General features: G+C 39.1%; 2 protein-coding genes and 1 long non-coding RNA gene across 3 annotated transcripts; all 3 read left to right on the plus strand.

The window, feature by feature from the left end:
* Positions 1–1516: 1516 nt before the first annotated feature.
* LOC121775777 (protein SCO1 homolog 2, mitochondrial-like) lies at positions 1517–5167 on the plus strand. Its single transcript, XM_042172821.1, has 8 exons — positions 1517–1804; positions 2582–2716; positions 3295–3403; positions 3527–3611; positions 4074–4274; positions 4358–4447; positions 4545–4677; positions 4781–5167. Exons 1-8 carry the CDS (start codon positions 1734–1736, stop codon positions 4902–4904), a joined length of 948 nt encoding a protein of 315 aa, XP_042028755.1. The 5' UTR covers positions 1517–1733; the 3' UTR covers positions 4905–5167.
* A 144-nt stretch (positions 5168–5311) lies between these two features.
* On the plus strand, positions 5312–8564 carry LOC121775776 (TPR repeat-containing thioredoxin TTL1-like). Its single transcript, XM_042172820.1, has 5 exons — positions 5312–6835; positions 6911–7613; positions 7688–7898; positions 7991–8091; positions 8187–8564. Exons 1-5 carry the CDS (start codon positions 6078–6080, stop codon positions 8340–8342), a joined length of 1929 nt encoding a protein of 642 aa, XP_042028754.1. The 5' UTR covers positions 5312–6077; the 3' UTR covers positions 8343–8564.
* A 2289-nt stretch (positions 8565–10853) lies between these two features.
* Positions 10854–12636, plus strand: LOC121776125. Its single transcript, XR_006045239.1, has 4 exons — positions 10854–11056; positions 11164–11261; positions 11759–11797; positions 12364–12636. It is a non-coding gene; the product is annotated as an uncharacterized LOC121776125 (long non-coding RNA).
* Positions 12637–17668: the final 5032 nt, after the last annotated feature.

A 17668-nucleotide genomic window follows, 5' to 3' on the forward strand; every position in this document is an offset into this window, starting at 1 on the left:
CCTAAGAGCATCCACAGTGGGGCGGACGATAGTCCACCCGATGCATCGGGTGGACTATCGTCCGCCACTGTAGCCATGCGGACGATGCCCGATGCATCGTCCGCGGACGATAGGTGTTGGAGCACGCATCGTCCGCGGTATCGTCCAACCCACTGCGGGTGACGCGGACGATGCAACGCGTTTTTACATTTTTTTTAATTCTTCAAAATTTATATATATACACACTCTTCCATTTTTTCTTCCTTTTATAATGGCCTATTTTCTCCTTTCTTGGTTATACTAACGATGTGGGACAATGGTAGACATAAACTAATGGCTTATTCTTTCATTTCTTTGTTATACTAACAATGTGGGACAATAGTAAACATAAACTAGCTTAATTATTTTTTATATGTAGTTATTTAATAGCTACTCTATATAGGAACTTCTAAAAATACTATTTAATAGTTGTAATCTATTAATCTCGGATAAATTTGTAGTTGACAAAGAACTCTATTAAGATTTATTTAATCTCAAATTTATATCTACTTTACTAATATTTATAGAATCTAGGATTTTATGGAAATATTATTCTAAGAAAATAGAAAAAGAAATTTAAACATGAAAAAGAAATTAACAAGCTAGGCTGAAACTATTTGCCAACATCTCATAAAATAAAATAAAAATTAATTTTATAAACTATATAAAACAATCATATTAATCTATTTGTATTATTTAAATTTAAATTTAAATTTAAATTTAAATTATGCCTCACCTTCAAGTTCACCTTCATTATTAACGCAAGTTGAGAATGATGTAGAGTATGTCCTTTTTATCTGTAGTGAACTTGTTTTTTTATTTCTAACTCTTGTAACTTTTTTTTAATTAAGTAATGTATGATTTGCCTTTAAATCGTGGTGCTTTTGCACTATCACGGTACCCACACAAAATAAAACACGGAATTGTCAAAGATCGAATTCTAGATGCTGCCACTTTGAGAGTAAATTGATTTGATTGTGTAAGGTTTGATGGATCCGCTGCATTTAGCTGGTTTTTAATAGTGTGAGAGTCGAAGATCAAAGCCATTTTGATCTTGGTTCAGTGACCGTCGGATGGAGCTTTTAATTGAGATCTTCTAATCTCAGCCATTGGATTCCATTGACCATTAGTTTAGAGTAGAAGTATAAATAGTTATTTTTGTCAATAAGATTCAACTCCTTTCCCTTTGTACACTCTCTCGTTTCAGTGAATAAAATCAATTCCCAATTCTCGCAACTCTTCTTCCAATTCTCAATCTGTTCTTTATCTACATTCCTAACACATTGAATTAATTATTCTTGTCATGCTAAATTTGTCACTAATAAATGTTTCATAAATTAGCATGTTGACAAAGTTCATTAAAGGAACAAAGAATTATGTAGTAATTTATATCAAATGTTTGAGACATTGGAATATTCTCGAAAACAGGCCGAAACATAGTAGAAATGATTAATATAAGCCCACTAAATTGATATGTAGGCCCAACCAGGATCCGACTTGTTCTTGAAGAAAAAGAAAGCTTACGCAGACGGCGTCAATTCCACCAGCTGCGTGAATTTCAATTTCTATGTTTATCCATTTTAATTGATACAAACATGAAATTTCTAATTGTTTCCAATTGAAAGGAATTTTACTAGTTTTCCCCCCTAATTGTTTTCGCTCAGGTAGTAGTACGAATTTGTAGGTTAATCGAAAAAAAACAAGGAAGCACAAAAATGCCATTGCTATCGAGAGGTGTCTTCGCCGCCAAAAGCCAAGCGGAATCATCTCTCGAGGTTTTCAAAAGGTAACTTTTCGTTATTTTTAGTATTTCCTAAATTACAGTTGCGTTTTTCAAATTTTTGTTTTGGAATCCGTAGTTTATGCTGAAATGCCATATGTATGTAGTGTTACTGCTCTCATTTGATCTTCAAGGATGCCGCATTCTGAGCGATGACTTTTAGAGTTGTAAATTTGATGCTGTTGATAGGAAGAGCAAGGTTTAGCTGTTTTTGTGGCTAGGTGACTGTGATTAGTTTATGGAGTTAGTTGAATATGGTGGTGGAATTTGTTGACAGATTCTCTAATTTTCAATAATTAGGAAGATGATGATTTTTAAGAATAGCTATTGCTAAGGATGCGGAGAACATTCTATTGAATTCCGAAGTAGCTTCAGCTAGGTCTGTTGTTAAAGGAACAACTTACATCTTTAATTGTCTCAAGTGATCGTAGAGTGGACCGATCACTAAGTGGGGATGCTCCCTCCAGCATGACTGGAGCCTTTCAGAATTGTTGTTTTATGAGAATTACTATCCCAGCCCCGATCCAGCCATGGTATCAAGTGTATTGATCTAGATTTTATATTGATCATAATCTTGGTACATTATTCAGTCTGTTATAGAGGAATCTGAAATTTCCATGATTTGTTGATTGAGACTTAAATTAGTGATATTCACATGAATTTGTCATTTCCTGGTTGTTGAAACTTACACTAATGATGCTCACTTAGAATACCCCATAAAATAGCTTATTAGAACCTTCCATATTCACTAATATCTAAGTGCATTTCAATGTCTTTTCTTAGGTCTGGTTTGTCAAAGATGTTTTTCTCATCAATGTCAAGAAGACCTGCCTTGAACAATTTATCTTCTCATCGATTGACTGAACAAATAATGATGGCAGATCATGAGGGTCTGACTCGTCTGAACTATTACACGAAGTATGTATTCTCCATTTCAGTTCTTTGTTCATGGCCTTGTTGTGATTTAAACCTGCCTTTGATGAAGCAGCAATATTATGTGGAATGCATTGATAAATTGATAATTTATCTATATTTGTAAAAATGGGAAGTACTTAGTAGTCAGCACTCACCTATTTTATGTTGTCGTGAATTTTGCTGTTTCACATATCATGTTCTGAGCTAAGTCAAAACTTTGTTGAATAAAAATAGACATTCAGTTAAAGTTGTATTCTCTACTCCCATGCTGCTTGCACTTGTTTTGGACAGGTTATTTAAAGAATGAGCAATTTGTGTAATTAAATTAGCATTTTAAGTGTAATAAGGAAATACTTAATTAACTCTAATATCTTAATTTAATACCCTAATTTTTGCTTAAAATAGAAATAGTGCGAGTAGCATGGGACGGAGGGAGTATTTTATAAGGTGAGTAGGGTTGTGAAAGGGATTTTCGTTGTTGAATCAGCTTTCAGTATTACTCTATAATGATTTCATTGACTCATCTCATCGTATGAGTAGTCCATTCACATGTTGCAATATCAATATCTGGCTGCCTGCAGGTATGGTTTATCTAAGAGATACTACTGTAGCAAAACAAAGTCCACAAACAGTGTTAAGACTAGCCCGTTACCTGAACAAGCTGGGACTAATTGGAGATATTTTCTAATTGTATGATTATGATATCACGTTTTCCATCTCTTTCAAGATGCTCAGTATCTATCTATGTCATCAACGACTTCTTTGTGAAATGCCTTCCTGTTAATTACCTTCATCTCAGACTTATTTGTGCAGCCTGGTTTTGGTTTGGCTTTGACTGGAATTGGTGGGTTACTTTTTCTCTTTCACCATAATGATCAAAGGAGAGCAGTGCTTAAAGGTATTTGTGTTTTTTTTTCCGAATTATCAGTTTTAAAATGTAATATATACATGTTCTGCTCTCTATATATATTTCAAGTTAAGACTTCTTATTCTGGAAAAGTTTGTTGGTGATGGAACAATCTAATTAGTTATAAATTGCATTGAATAGATTTTGATTGTTAAGCCTCTTTTCTTCGGATGGATTTATCAGTTGAATGTTGTTTGTTCCAACTGTGAAATCTTTAAATAAATTGCATGGGATTATTTTTAATTGAGTTCCCTATTCGATATAAATTGCATTGGAATTTTTTTTATAACGGTTTGCTATTACATGTTACCTTGTTGGAATTCACAATAACTTTGTTTAACATAATTCCTCATACAATTAAAATTGATGGAAAATGTAGTCACTCTTTCATTGTCTTTTCCACACTGAAGTAAAGAGTGTATGCTGTAACACAATCTCTTGTACTTGTAACAGGTAAGGGTGTAAAGTTAGAGCGAAGTGTCAATCAAGGGCCGATAATAGGTGGCCCTTTTAGCTTAATCGATACAGAAGGTCGCCTTGTGACCGAAAAGAATCTTCTGGGGAATTGGGTTCTTCTTTATTTTGGCTATACATCCTCCCCTGATGTAGGGCCTTCAGAACTTCGAAAGATGGCCAACGCAATTAACATCTTAGGTTCTACTCTTCTACCCTGGCTCTAATTGAATCATCTATTGTATCAATGTTTTCGTCACTGAAATGTTTGACTTCACTGAAAGAATCGAAGCAGAATATCAAGGTCTTACCCATATTTGTCACCATTGATCCTCAGCAGGACACCCCCTCACATCTTCGTGCTTATATCCGAGGTGAGTTATTCTTGTTTAGATCCTCATTCTCTCAACCACCACGAATTTTTGAATTACATGGCCTTTAACTTTCTAATGCCCTTGGCACAAACTGCAGAATTCGACTCAAGAATAGTGGGTTTGACCGGACCAGTTACTGCAATAAGGCAAATGGCACAAGAATACCGAGTGTTCTTCAGAAAGGTTGATGAACAAGGGGGTGATTATCTTATCGAGTCTTCTCACAACATGTAATTCGCATTCTTCACACCTTTGATCCTAAATGTTATGATGCTAAATAACGCTTCAGCTGCCTGTTCGAACTGTAACTAACTTTTCTCTAATTACGAACAGGTACTTGATGAACCCGGGCATGGAGGTCTCGAGATCCTTCGGCCTCGAGTATAATGCTGAGGAGCTGTCTGAGGCCATAGCCAAAGAGATCAAGAAATCTGCTATTACTGAGCCGCGCAGTTGATATACTTACTCGATGTTTCTACAGCGTAAGGGCCTTATTTATTAGACAGCATTTTCTGTTCTTTTTCAATCTCCAAGGAAATTTCTTCGCGTTTAACTCTCTTTTTTGTTAGTACTATGAATTAGGCAGGGTTTCCATTTATTCGAATGCATTCGTGAAAATTGATAGTTACAATTACAAATTGTGTGGACCATTTAATTTTTGTTAACTCTTTTGTGAGGTAAGCTTTATTGTTCTCTAATGGAGTAATACTTTAACTAATATTTTTCTGTTTTTCTCATAGTTGATCAAATCTGTATCTTTCACCACTATAGTCGGAGCGAGTTGCAAACAATAGTATTCATATTACAACATCGTTAAAACCTTGTAATATGATATGATCAATATGCCATCAAATATGTACTATTGTATTTGACTCAATTTTTTATGTAATCATTTGTTTGAATTTAGCAAGTCAAACTTGATAAACAACTTTCATTTGGTTAACAGCTGTTAGTAAGGCCTTTTATATATACGTGTGTTGATGAATCACACATATTAATAGACGTGAACTCCTGCTCTCAAACACTAGGCATACCAAACAAAGATCCCTCTTTCCTTTCTGTTTCTTGCACGTATAGTTTAATTCATGTCAAATAATTTTATATGGTTATACCATGAAAACATGTCATGCCAAGAGCCAGCATGTCTAGTTGTCAACTATCCTTATATTTTTAGATTCATTTCTTCTTTAATTACTAGTATTTCATATGGAGTAGCAATTTATTACCCTAGCTAAATAAAGCAGCGGATTAAAATAAGAAATCCAATTCCTCATTCACTATCTTTTTGGTAATAAATCTAGAGAATCTCATCCCTTCCACGACCGAGTCTTAAGGAGTCCTCTTTTTTTGTCCCAAAAAAATATGCATCATTTCACAAGAAGATAAAGAAAGAAGTATCTATATCTCTCTATACACATTTCTCCCTTTTCCTTTTACCTCTTCATTATCTCGGATGCCATTAGAGAGAGAGGGTGAGAGAGGACAAGACCTTTGACTGTATATGTTTATGTATGCAATCAAATAACATTCTCCTCTAATCCCTCTCTCTCTAACCCCCCTCTTTCAAATCATGCATATCAACCACAATCATTTCAATTCTTCCTAATTTTCCCATCCAAGATTCTTGATCATGGGAGACAACAACACTCCGGCCCATAAACAATCCGGCTGCGGCCTCTTCCACCTCGTCTTCGGGCGGCGCAACATCCAGACGCGCCGCTCCGCCCCCACCAACTCCCTCCCGGCCGCCGCCGCCCCCACCACCCGCGTCACCCGCTTCCCCAGCACCCCCTCCCAAAAAACCGGAACCAACGACCAAATTCCCGCCAAACGCCACCACACTTCTCCGGCAGCTAAAAAAGCCAAAGCCGCCACCGCCACCACCAAACCCTACTCGAAAAAAGCCATGCATGTCGGGCCGGGCTTCGGGCTTTCGGGCGAGCTCGACACCATGATCAGCGACTACCAACGGGCCTCCCGGCCCGCGTTATACGGCAACCTCGGCAACCTGCGGCAGGCTGGAAGCGGTGGTGCCGCCGCGCCGGAGACCCACCGGCCGGGCCCGAGGTACGTGATGGGCAACGTCGTGACAAAGCCCGAAACCAAGCCCGTGTCGCTGTGCCGGGCCATATCGACCCGAATGGACCCGGAGGAGCTGAAAATGCTCGGCAACGAAGACTACCGCAACGGCCGGTTCGCGGAAGCCCTTGCCCTGTACGAGGCCGCGATATCCGTCGACCCGGAGAAGGCCTCGTACCGGAGCAACAAGAGCGCGGCCCTCGTCGCCCTCGGGAAGCTTCTAGAAGCTGCCCTCGAGTGCCGCGAGGCCATCCGCATCGATCCTTTCTACCAACGCGCCCACAACAGACTCGCCCTTGTTCTTCTCAGGTTGTTTTTTTTGTTTTGTTAATTGCAAACATCAAATTTGAAAAGGCTTGTTTAACTAACTCCATTTTTTCACAGATTGGGAGAGGCAGAGAGGGCTCTGTTCCACTTCAAGCAGGCCGGCTCCGACGCCGACCCCGACTCCATAGCCAAAGCTAAGCAGGTTTTGATCCATTTGAATAAATGCGGCGAGGCAAAGATCCACAGAGATTGGATCACGCTTTTGAAGGAATCAGTTCTTGCCATCGACGCCGGCGCCGACTCTGCTCCTTCAATATTTGGATTGAGAGCTGAGGCTTTGTTGAAGATGAACAAGCATGAAGAGGCCATTCAAACAATGGAGAAGAGCCCTGTTTTTGACGTCGATTTATGCACCAAATTCTTCGGCCTCGTTGGGAGCTCGAGCTTGCTTGTATTCCAATCTCAGGTCCATTTAATTGCTGGCAGATTTGATGAAGGTGTGGCGGCGGCGCAAGCAGCGGTGAAGCTGGACTCGAGGAGCAAGGAGGCGGTGGCGGTGGCGAAGAAGGCGAGGGTTGTGGCAGCTGCGAGGGCGAATGGCAACGAGCTCTTCAAGGGCGCGAGGTATTCCGAGGCGTGCATTGCGTATGGCGAGGGGCTGAGCCACGATCCGCACAATGCAGTCCTGTTGTGCAACAGGGCTGCGTGCAGGTCGAAGCTCGGGCAGCTCCAGAAGGCTATAGAGGACTGCAACGCGGCCCTAAGGGTCCGCCCGTCTTACACCAAGGCCAGGCTGAGGCGGGCCGACTGCTATGCCAAGGTTTGTTGTAGATTGGTGGCTTTTTCTTTTGTAATGAAACAGAGGTGTTGTGAATATTTGTGTGGTTTTTGCAGACTGGGAAATGGGCGGCATGTGTGGAGGATTGCGAGGCGTTGTTGAGGGAGAGTCCGGAGGATGAGGAGATCGGGAGGATGATGAGGGAGGCGGGGGCAGAGCTGAGGAAGGGAGGCGGGAGGCAGGACTTGAACGGGGCGGGCGGGGATGCTGCTGGCTTGGCTGTGGTGGTGAGCAATGAGCATTTTAGGGATTTTGTGGCTTCTTCTGGTGAGATTTTCTCTCATTTCTTTCATTAGGCTTTTTTTAGATTGGTTTGATTTTCTTGAATTTTTTGAGTAATTTTGTTTTGTTGTGTTTAGGTACTTGTGTTGTTTTGTTCTCTACCAAGACTGCAGATTCAAGAATCTTGCAAGTTGTGGAGCAGCTCTATCAGAGATATCCATCTGTGAAGTTTCTCAAGGTTAGTAGTATAAAGATTTTCGGGTTTTGATGCTTTCTCGATCGTGCATAGCTATAGTATTCTGATCATGGACGACGATGATAATGTGGTTTTAGGTGGACTTGGAGGATCACCCTACCTTGGCGAAATTGGAGGGGGTGAACTCGTTCCCGGCCTTCATAATCTACATGAACGGAACGAGGGCGAGCCAGATCGCAGGGGACAAGTTTGATTTGCTAGAGACGTCGATCAAAGGTTGCATAAGATCGTGATCATCTACACAAACACGGGGCGAATTTGAGATCAATGGGAGGAAAATTGATGCTTTTTTAGTAGGAAATACCACAGAAAGATTGATCTTTTAGGACAAAACAATGAACCATAGGATGAAGTGAAAGAAACATTTGGTTCTCATCATTTCTTGATTTCTTGTAATAATGCATTTGTGTTTGTCTAGAGAAAAAGAAAAAGGGACAACAGCATTCTTAAACCAATCTTTGAAGAAATTCTTTTCTTTTTCATCTGAGAAAGAAGTTTTGAACGTTCGAATATGAGTGGAAGTTTCCTTTCCCTCCAATTTCTTGAAGGAGATTATGATAATTGTTGTTTAATCAATCATTAGTGGGATTGAAGGGCCTAATAATTATGGTTGTTAGTGTGCGTAACAGCTATACTTGGGTCAATTAGAAATTTAGAACGTAACTTTAAGTGAAAAAAGTCGGTAACTAAAAAAATATGTTAATTAGCATGTCTCTCATTAATAACCTAATTAATCGCGATTTCCTGTTGCTAACTATTACTCTCTCATTTCCTTCAATTTTGTCATATTTTGACTGAGCATGAATTTTAAGAAATGTAATGAAAATTGAGTTGAAAAAGTTAGTGGATAGTTGTCCTAATTATATATACTATTAGTTTTATAATAAAATGTGAGTTTGAATGAGTTAGTGGAATATGAGTCCACTACCAAAAATAGTAAAAAGTTAAATGTGACAAATTTTATGGGATGGACAAAAATGAAAAAAGATGACAAAATTTAAGAGGCCGATGGAGCATAAATTACTACAACTATGTGAAGACGACTTTTTATTTTGGTTAAAAGTAGGACCTCATAGTTTGGTTAATTACTTTATGATATTGTTATGTAAATTCCTAATTATTCTTTACATTCTTATTTTGCAACACTAATATCAGCTAGAATCCACCTATAAATAATTGTTTTTAATTTGCAACAATCAAGATTTTCGTTCTAATAATATAATTTAATATAAATCTTAATTCAACAAATAAAATTTATATGATTTAGTATCATATAATGTTATTTATTGTGTAAAACATGAAGTTGTTTGGATATAAGTGCTTTAAAAGTACGTAAATTTCATTCGGATGATCGAACCAATGACATACCTAAATAGAGGTAGATGCTCATTTTAAACTTTAATTATATTACTTAAGGGGCATTTTGGTATGATGGAATGGAATGAGGAGGGAATGAAATGAAGATGGGAATGGAATGACAATTCCATTTCATTCTTGTGCTTGGTGAATGTACGGTTTACAAATGGAATGAAATTATTATTCCTTGATTGATTTCATTCCTATACATGGGGTAACTACAAATAATATAGAAATATAATGGAATTAAATGAAATATGAATAATTAATATGTTGATTCTATAAAAAAATATTTATTCAAAAATATTTATTCAAAAATATTTTTGTCAAATATTTTGGATCATATTAATTTGTGCTATGTAAATGAGTGTGTGCATATGTGGTGTATGCATTGTTGAGTGTGTGTATATATGTGCTGGTGTGTGCGCGCGCATATATGTGCTTGCGTGTGTGTATGTGTATGTTTCTGTGTGTGTGTGTGTTTGTGTGTTGCTATGTGTGTGTGTTGCTATGTGTTTGTGTGCGTGTGTTGCTGTGTGCATGTGTGTTTCTGTGGGTGTGTGTTGCTGTATGTGTTGCTATGTGTGTGTGTCTGTTGCAGTGTGCGAGTGTGTATGTGTGTGCTTGTGTGTGTTGTTGTGTGTGCGCGCGTGTTGGGTGGGGGGTTGTGTGTGTGAAATGGAATGAAATGACCCTTCTTAGTTAAATGGAAGGAGTGACTATTCCCATGTGGAATGGAATGGTGATTTCTAAGGAATAAAATTACCAAATAAATAATGGAATGGAGATAGGAATCCATTCCACCATACCAAGTAGCCCCTTAGGAGTACTATATTTGTCTTATAAAAATGATACTTCATCTATTTCCAATTTAGTTCCTTCATTAAAATTAGAATTTTTTTTGTTTTAGGATACCTTTTTTTCTCTGATAAAGTTGAACATATTCTCCACCTACAATACGATAATCACTTTTTCTTTCTATCTCTTTCTTAACTAAAAAAAGAGTTGGATTATCGATGAATGACAATTCCTCGGTAATTACCAACAGATTACTGATGAAAACAGTGTTATTGACGGATTACCGATGAAGTGTCTGTCACTACAAAAAAAGCTAATAATTATCAAGGGATTTACTGACAATAAAAACATCCATCGGCATTTACCGATGGATTACCGAGGGATGAGCCGATGGTAATTTTACCGACATAATTTCCAACGGGTTAGTGTCGGAGTTTCACAGATTATTTTACCAACGGAGAATTCCGTGGGTAAAACTATTATTTTATATATAAATTACCGAGGAAGTATTGCCGTTGGAAAATTTAAACAGCTATTTACCGAGGGTTGCGTGCCATCGGTAATCTTAAATTAAATTAAATGGACTAATTTCACTTTTTACTTTCCTTTTCAACCTAGCCTTAATTTTACCGCATTCTCTCTCTTCCCCAATCTGCAAAATCCGACGCCGACTGATTTCTCCTCTAATCTACGAAATCCTACGCCGACTGAGAAGGAATCGTGGAGCATCTCCGGTGGAAGAGATCTCTGGCGGATGATTCATGGATTCGGTTTATTCAATTGAAAATAGGAAGTCAGCAGTTTGTTATATATACAAACAAATTTAGTCATATCTATATATTTATCGTTCCTTGTTTGTCTCTCAATTGCCATTACCGACATCTCTTCTCACTCTCTCAGGAAAACCACAAATCGTGAGGTTTGTGGTGAAGCGAGGATTACACCGCATTTGTTGACTTTGACTATGCCTAGATCTGCTGTAAATTCCAAAAATTCAGGTATTTTATTGCGTTAAACCAACATTTTCCGTTTTGTTTGTGGGGAAATCGGCAATGCTGCTGGTGCAATTTTTGTGTCATTTGTTTGGGACTCAGGCATTTTTGCTGGAACTTGATGCTGCAGTTCAGCCCATAAAAGTTGAATAAAAAACAATAGATGACGTAGGAGGGCTTCATTCTTCTGTAAATTCATCAAGGACGTTCGTTGTTGTGTTCTTTTGCAATATGTTTAGCCATTATTTACGTAATTTGGGGCCATTAACTTATATTCTGCCATGTTTTATGTGATATTTTATTCCTGTTCCGAATCATATGACACTTTATTACCTTCTGATGCAGCCACGTTTTTAGAGCTGCCTCTGTTACAGTTTTTAGCAAACTATAGGACTTAATTTAGTATTTATGCACACTCAAACATTTAATTAAATGGGTAGAGTTGAGTTTATACACAACAATTTTCTGCTAATCAAATATGACAATTTTAGCATTTGTTGCAGGTGCATAAGTTTGTAACAAGGAGACTCGAACAACTTCTGGTAAGTTGAATCTCTTACCTGTAAAATGCTTTCATAGGATACAAGTTTTTGTGACTATTTTGCTCCAACAGGATGTCAAAATTGGATGTAATTCCTAGTATTTCCCCGAAATATTAGTTGATCTTGGAACAAGCATCCATATTCTTTGTTAGAAAATGGATCTCCTCTAATAGAATACATGTTCTATAAGCTATGGTTTGAGATAATAAATGAAGCTAAACAAATCATGCTTACCCCAAAGAATTTTACAGGGCCGTATGTAGTTTTGATGAAAACAAATGAATGCTCTAGACTTATTCTCCCTTGGTGGACCCCACCTTTCATATTGGGGGATGTGAAAGGAGAAAAACATTGCCCTATTGAACCTTTTAAGTTATATTCTTTGCCTTGGAACTTGTGCATATACCATGCTCCATATCTGGTTAATTTCCTTCTCTACTACTGTCAGCGGTTGAATGCCTTAAGTTAATGACCATTATGTGCGAACTTACATTGAGGTCTAAGATTTTTATCTCTTTGTAGCTGCAATTGGTATGATTTTGATGGATTTCTCGCATGTCACGCAGATTGACCAAAGGAATAAGTCCAGATGTAGTTCGTTCTGTTCTTGCAGAGCGTGGCAAGTTTCCTTGTCTGGCAGCCAGATCTGCGGATAAAGTAAGTGCAGTTGTTTTCTTGTTTCTACGTGCCTGACCATGTTGCAACCAAGATGTTGTATAGCTGATTAAGTTGTCTATGTGTCATGGTGGACAAATAGTTGTCTATTGAGAACTCATTACCTGATCCTGGTCTAATATGTTTGGGATATAAACATAATATTAAGGGGTAATTCTTTTTTAGTTCTAGGCTATATTTAACATTCCATAAGTGTACTACATTTTTTTATTCCAGCATTAGGAGAGACGCATAAGGGTCATGTGTCTCCCGTTAATGAAACGCATGACCATGAAGCGTTTTTGTGTAAGACGCATGAAAGAGATGCGTCGTTCAATTTTTTTATTTTTTTTAGAAGACGCTTGAGAGTCATGCGTCTTACAGTAAAACGCATCATGCACATGCGTCGCATTTTTTTATTATTTTTTTAGACGACGCATGACCGTCATGCATCTTAGGGTAAACCGCATGAGGCTCATGCGTCTCTAATTTGAACAAAACAGACGGAACAGAGGCAGTAGCTCACATTCTGCAAGAGAGAAAGAGGCAGATGCGAAACTCAGGCGATTTCTTGGCAATTCCGGCGATTTCCCGCAAGTGCAGGAATTGTGGCGTAGAGGGGCATGACCGAAGAAATTGCTCAGGTTGGCTTGAAGAATACAGGGGACGGTCTCACTGTGATTGAGACTCATGCGTCGGATATAAAGACCACTGAGGTGGGTCATGCTCTGGATTCATCGGCTATGGTACTACATAATCGGGATGCGACTGCGACATCCTAAACTGTTTTATGAAACCGTACCCACCAGTTCGAACACCAGTCACTCCATGACGTGGTGGAATTACTTGTGGTTCATAAGGCATGACCACATCTTGGTGTTGGGAAGTCGGGTACCCCATGACATCGGCGTGGTTCGTAGACTAAAGGACATGCCTAGCAATTTCTCGAATCTGTCGCATTCTTGGGTCCATTTCTTCTTCAGTAGTTAAATGCTTAACCTGCTGAAAACCTTCAACCTAGATAAAAAAATATACAAATATCAATACGAAACAATCTATAACACATGGAAGCATATAGTTTAATATAATAAACTTACAAGTAATCTCCTCGAAGAAGCCGACTCGTTCATCCCAGCAATTGACCGTACCCCAGGTTGAATCAGATACGTCACTATAATCCTGTTATACCATGCCATATACCTCGGACTCAATGGAATGTTCATGGACATCGTTGCGGCGTATTCGGTTGCCTGGAACCTTTCATACCTCATGTCTCACTCCCCAATGTAGAGCTGATGCGTGTTTTCCCAATTATTACACTTCTTACCACGCCGATCATTTTTACCCAAATGATCGACATTTTTAGCATCTTATCTACGAATTGAGTAATATCCTAGTACCGATTAAACTGTCTGCGCACTCGTCCAGCCTCATGTGCCTCGACATAAGCCCAACACACCAAGTAAGTGTCACATAAGGAACATCCATTCACATCACTGCAGTAGTCAGGCAGTATGCAATCTGCATATGGCGTCCACAGAAACTACGAACCAGCAATGCAAACGCCAAATTAACTTCATAATAAATTCATAAATTAAGTCAACATTAAATAAAATTCACCTGGCCAGGTCTAATCAAGGATATTTGATCACGGTAATGCTCAACCGAAAATCTAGGAGCATTTCCTATTTGTGTAGTTATTTCCACTTATAAATAAAATTGATGTAAAAAAATAACTCAAGATACATAAACATATAAATATTTAAATATATACCTGGCGCCACATGGTGTATATGGCTCGTGCACGAGCGCTCCTATGAACGACGACCTCAATGTGGGCATTCTTTCCCACGCCCATAGTTGCAGAAGCATCATAGGCTCGCCCAACTCTTTCCTCTTATCCATGGAAGCCTCACACAGATAATGATACAGCTACGACAAAGCTGCACTTCCCCAACTAATATTCTGCACCTCGTCCGGATCCTCAAATGCATTCAACCACATAAAAGGAACCTTACACCCCGTGGTGTTTGGCAGAATGAGTTCTCCTAACAAAATTAGGACATGGATACGTGCCCTTTGGATGTATACATATGTAGGTAGGTCATCACCCAAATGTATCCTCGTTTGGTTGATCAGAGCAATCATCAGCAAACCACCTTGCTTTGTCTATGTGTTTGTTTCTGGTATCCATCCCAACAAATCTCGGCACTTGCTAGGACAATCGGTATATCCGACATGATGGTCACGGCCTGTGAAAACACGACCGTCTGCTCTCAAGCCCCAAATGGCTTGCATATCTTCTAAGGTCACTGTCGCCTCTCCAATCGGTAGATGGAAAGTGTGTGTCTCCGGCCTCCAACACTCAATCTAAGCCGTGATAAGTTCATTGTCGACCTTCACGACTTCCCACAATCCATCATGCCTTTGAAACCAAATATGTCAAGCCAATACCTCACATTGTCATGAATATCCACATCCCATGTCTTACATCCCGTCCGTCGAACTTTGAAAAGTTGTGTTGTGCCATCTTTCAGTAGTTTATTTGAAATGTGTTTTTTCTGAAGATATAGCACTGACGGATCTTCAGGTCCATGTAATAACTATCTACTAGAACTTGAAGTTTCCATCTAATCTAATAACATATATACAAAACAAGAATTACAAACTCACAATTAAAATACAAATAACATATAAATTCAAATTCATTATCAAAACAACAAAATATTATAAACCAAATGATTCACTCCTAATCCATTGATATCCAATCATATACTATATATTAGAAACTCCAATTCATCACAATTCATGATTTATAAGGCTTAATTTACATATAACTACTAAATTAGAAATTCACAATTCATTCCACTTCAATGTATAGAATTTGTAAATTATTATCATAATCAAAATAAGTAGTAATTGCAAAAAATTATCCATTCTGCCTCTGGCGCAGCGGTGTGCTGTCCGCCGCTAGACGTCACCACGGTTCGGGAACCGGCGGTTCACGGTTCGGAACCGCCGGTTCCGGTTCAAGAAAGGTGTGAACTTGAACCGGCCCGGCCAAGGTTCGGCGGTTCCGGTTCCTGAACCGTGAACCGCCGGTTCACATGAACCGCCGGAACCTGCGGTGCATATCCGGTTCCGGGCCAGTTCGTCCGGTTCGGCGGTTCATTTTATTTTTTTTACATTGTAAATTTGTAATTAAAGTAAAATATGTAAATATATTTGCATTAAAATTAAAATAAAACGATGTTCAAATGCAATTTTATTGATACAAATTACAACTTTAAAATTACAAAATACAACTTTAAAATTGCAAATTACAACTTTAAAATTACAACTTAAAATTTACAAATTACAACTTTAAAATTACAAAGTACAACTTAAAATTTACAAATTACAACTTAAAAATTATAAATTACAAAAGACTTAAAGTCTTGATTATAATTTACAAATTACATATTCGAAACAAATGGGAGAAAAAAAAATAAAGGAAAAGGACTCGAGCTCAACTTAAATTTAAAATTTAAGTTGAGATGCCTACGTATCCTCAATGCTCAATTGCATTTTGGAATCAAAGTCCACGTAGTTCTCTTACCTTGCTTACTTATTTGGCTGATCGGAGGAATTGGCGCCTACTCTTCTTCGTCGGGGAAGTAGTCTTGGTCGGGTTGTACTACTTGATTGTCCCAATCCAGTTCTTGGTCTCTAATTTCAGCGGAGCACCAATCATCAAGTAACATGGTGGCTTCCATGTTTTGCCCGGTGAGTCTACTTCTTCTGTCGTCCAAGACGTTGCCTCCAACACTAAAGGCGGACTCGATGGCGACAGTGGAAGCCGGAACCGAAAAGATCTCCTTGGCCATTGATGCAAGGATGGGAAAATCTTTCTCATGTGATCCCCACCAATCTAGGACGTCGATTTGTTAGGGAACGGGACCTCCTTCTTCTTCATTGAATGAAAAGTGTGAGTCAAAATATAAATCTAACTCACTTGTCGAATTTGCCGTCCTTCCTCCGCTGCTGAAGCCGTATAGGTCCGCCAATTGGGATTGGGCGTCGGGGTCATCAACTTGGAAGAAGCCAAAGTTATGTGTTTGACGGGGGGGTCTAGGTCTCACTTGGTGGGTAGTGTTGTACTTGGCTTCGTAATCGTGAAAGAGAGCCCGCAAGTCGAACTCAAAACTTCTTTGGAGGCTTGGGAGGTGGGGAGGTTTATTTGGAATGTTTGGGCTAGGTTTATGTAGTTGTCGTCGTCCTCGTCAGTTTGCAAAGCTCGGAGTGGTTCAAGATCAATAGAAGCCAAATTGTTGTAATAAAATTCTAAAATTTTGAAAGTACCAACTAATTTCCACTTTGGATCCAAAACTTTGGCAAGCGGTGGAACCGCCGGTTTTCGGGGGAAACCAGCAGTTTTGTCGGCTGGATTCAAATTTCAAATTTTTGAAAAAACCGGCGGAACCGCCGGTTTTTCGGTGGAAACCGGCAGTTTCCGTCAACGGTTTTCGATAAAACCGGGGCCTGCGGGAGTGGTTTCTGAAAAGGCTAGGTGTAGGGCGGTTGTAGGCCTGAAAAGTTGTCGGAAACCGCCGAACTGGCGGTTCCGGCGAAACCGCCGGTTACGGTTCCTCCAAATTCGAAACCTAAACCGGCCCGACGGAACTGCCGATTACGGTTCCTCCAAATTCGAAACCTGAACCGGCCCGGCGGAACCGCCGGTTCCGGTTCGGAACCGCCGGTGACGGTTCTGGGCCGGTTCGGTTCGGTTTGGTGACCTCTATCCGCCGTTGTGCTCTTGCCGCTGGCACGGCGCTGCTCGATGCATCGAGCACGTCCGTGCCGCTGAGCTGGCTAACGTGGCGGAACGGGATTGGCCAACGGCATAGCCATTGGCATTATGGAATTTTCTTTTTTTATAAAAAAACAATCGAATTTAATTTTAAAAAAAAATTTAAAAATATTTTTCACTTTCCTATAAATTATATCCGTTTTCTCCACACTTTTAATTTTTTTTTCAATTTTTGTCCCCAAAATTCACATTTTCATCTATAAATACCACCACTTTCACACAAAAAATTTAACACCACACTACATAATTCTCATCTAAATTCTCTCATCTTCTCTTATCAATTTTCAATCTTTCACTCTTTAAAAAAAATGTCCGGCTCCAGCGATCACCCCTCCGACTCACAACCATTCCCTAGTCCGGAAACGCAA

The sequence above is a fragment of the Salvia splendens genome, chromosome 18, assembly GCF_004379255.2.
Source record: "Salvia splendens isolate huo1 chromosome 18, SspV2, whole genome shotgun sequence".
NCBI lineage: Eukaryota > Viridiplantae > Streptophyta > Magnoliopsida > Lamiales > Lamiaceae > Salvia > Salvia splendens.

What these genes read in the sequence shown, in the direction of transcription:
- LOC121775776 (XM_042172820.1), top strand. Translation starts at nt 6,078, where the DNA reads ATGGGAGACAACAACACTCCGGCCCATAAACAATCCGGCTGCGGCCTC. An exon ending in CTCGCCCTTGTTCTTCTCAG is followed by an intron (nt 6,836 to 6,910) that starts GTTGTTTTTTTT and finishes ATTTTTTCACAG; the next exon opens with ATTGGGAGAGGCAGAGAGGG. An exon ending in CATCTGTGAAGTTTCTCAAG is followed by an intron (nt 8,092 to 8,186) that starts GTTAGTAGTATA and finishes ATGTGGTTTTAG; the next exon opens with GTGGACTTGGAGGATCACCC.
- LOC121775777 (XM_042172821.1), top strand. Translation starts at nt 1,734, where the DNA reads ATGCCATTGCTATCGAGAGGTGTCTTCGCCGCCAAAAGCCAAGCGGAA. An exon ending in TCTTCGTGCTTATATCCGAG is followed by an intron (nt 4,448 to 4,544) that starts GTGAGTTATTCT and finishes CACAAACTGCAG; the next exon opens with AATTCGACTCAAGAATAGTG. An exon ending in ATCGAGTCTTCTCACAACAT is followed by an intron (nt 4,678 to 4,780) that starts GTAATTCGCATT and finishes AATTACGAACAG; the next exon opens with GTACTTGATGAACCCGGGCA.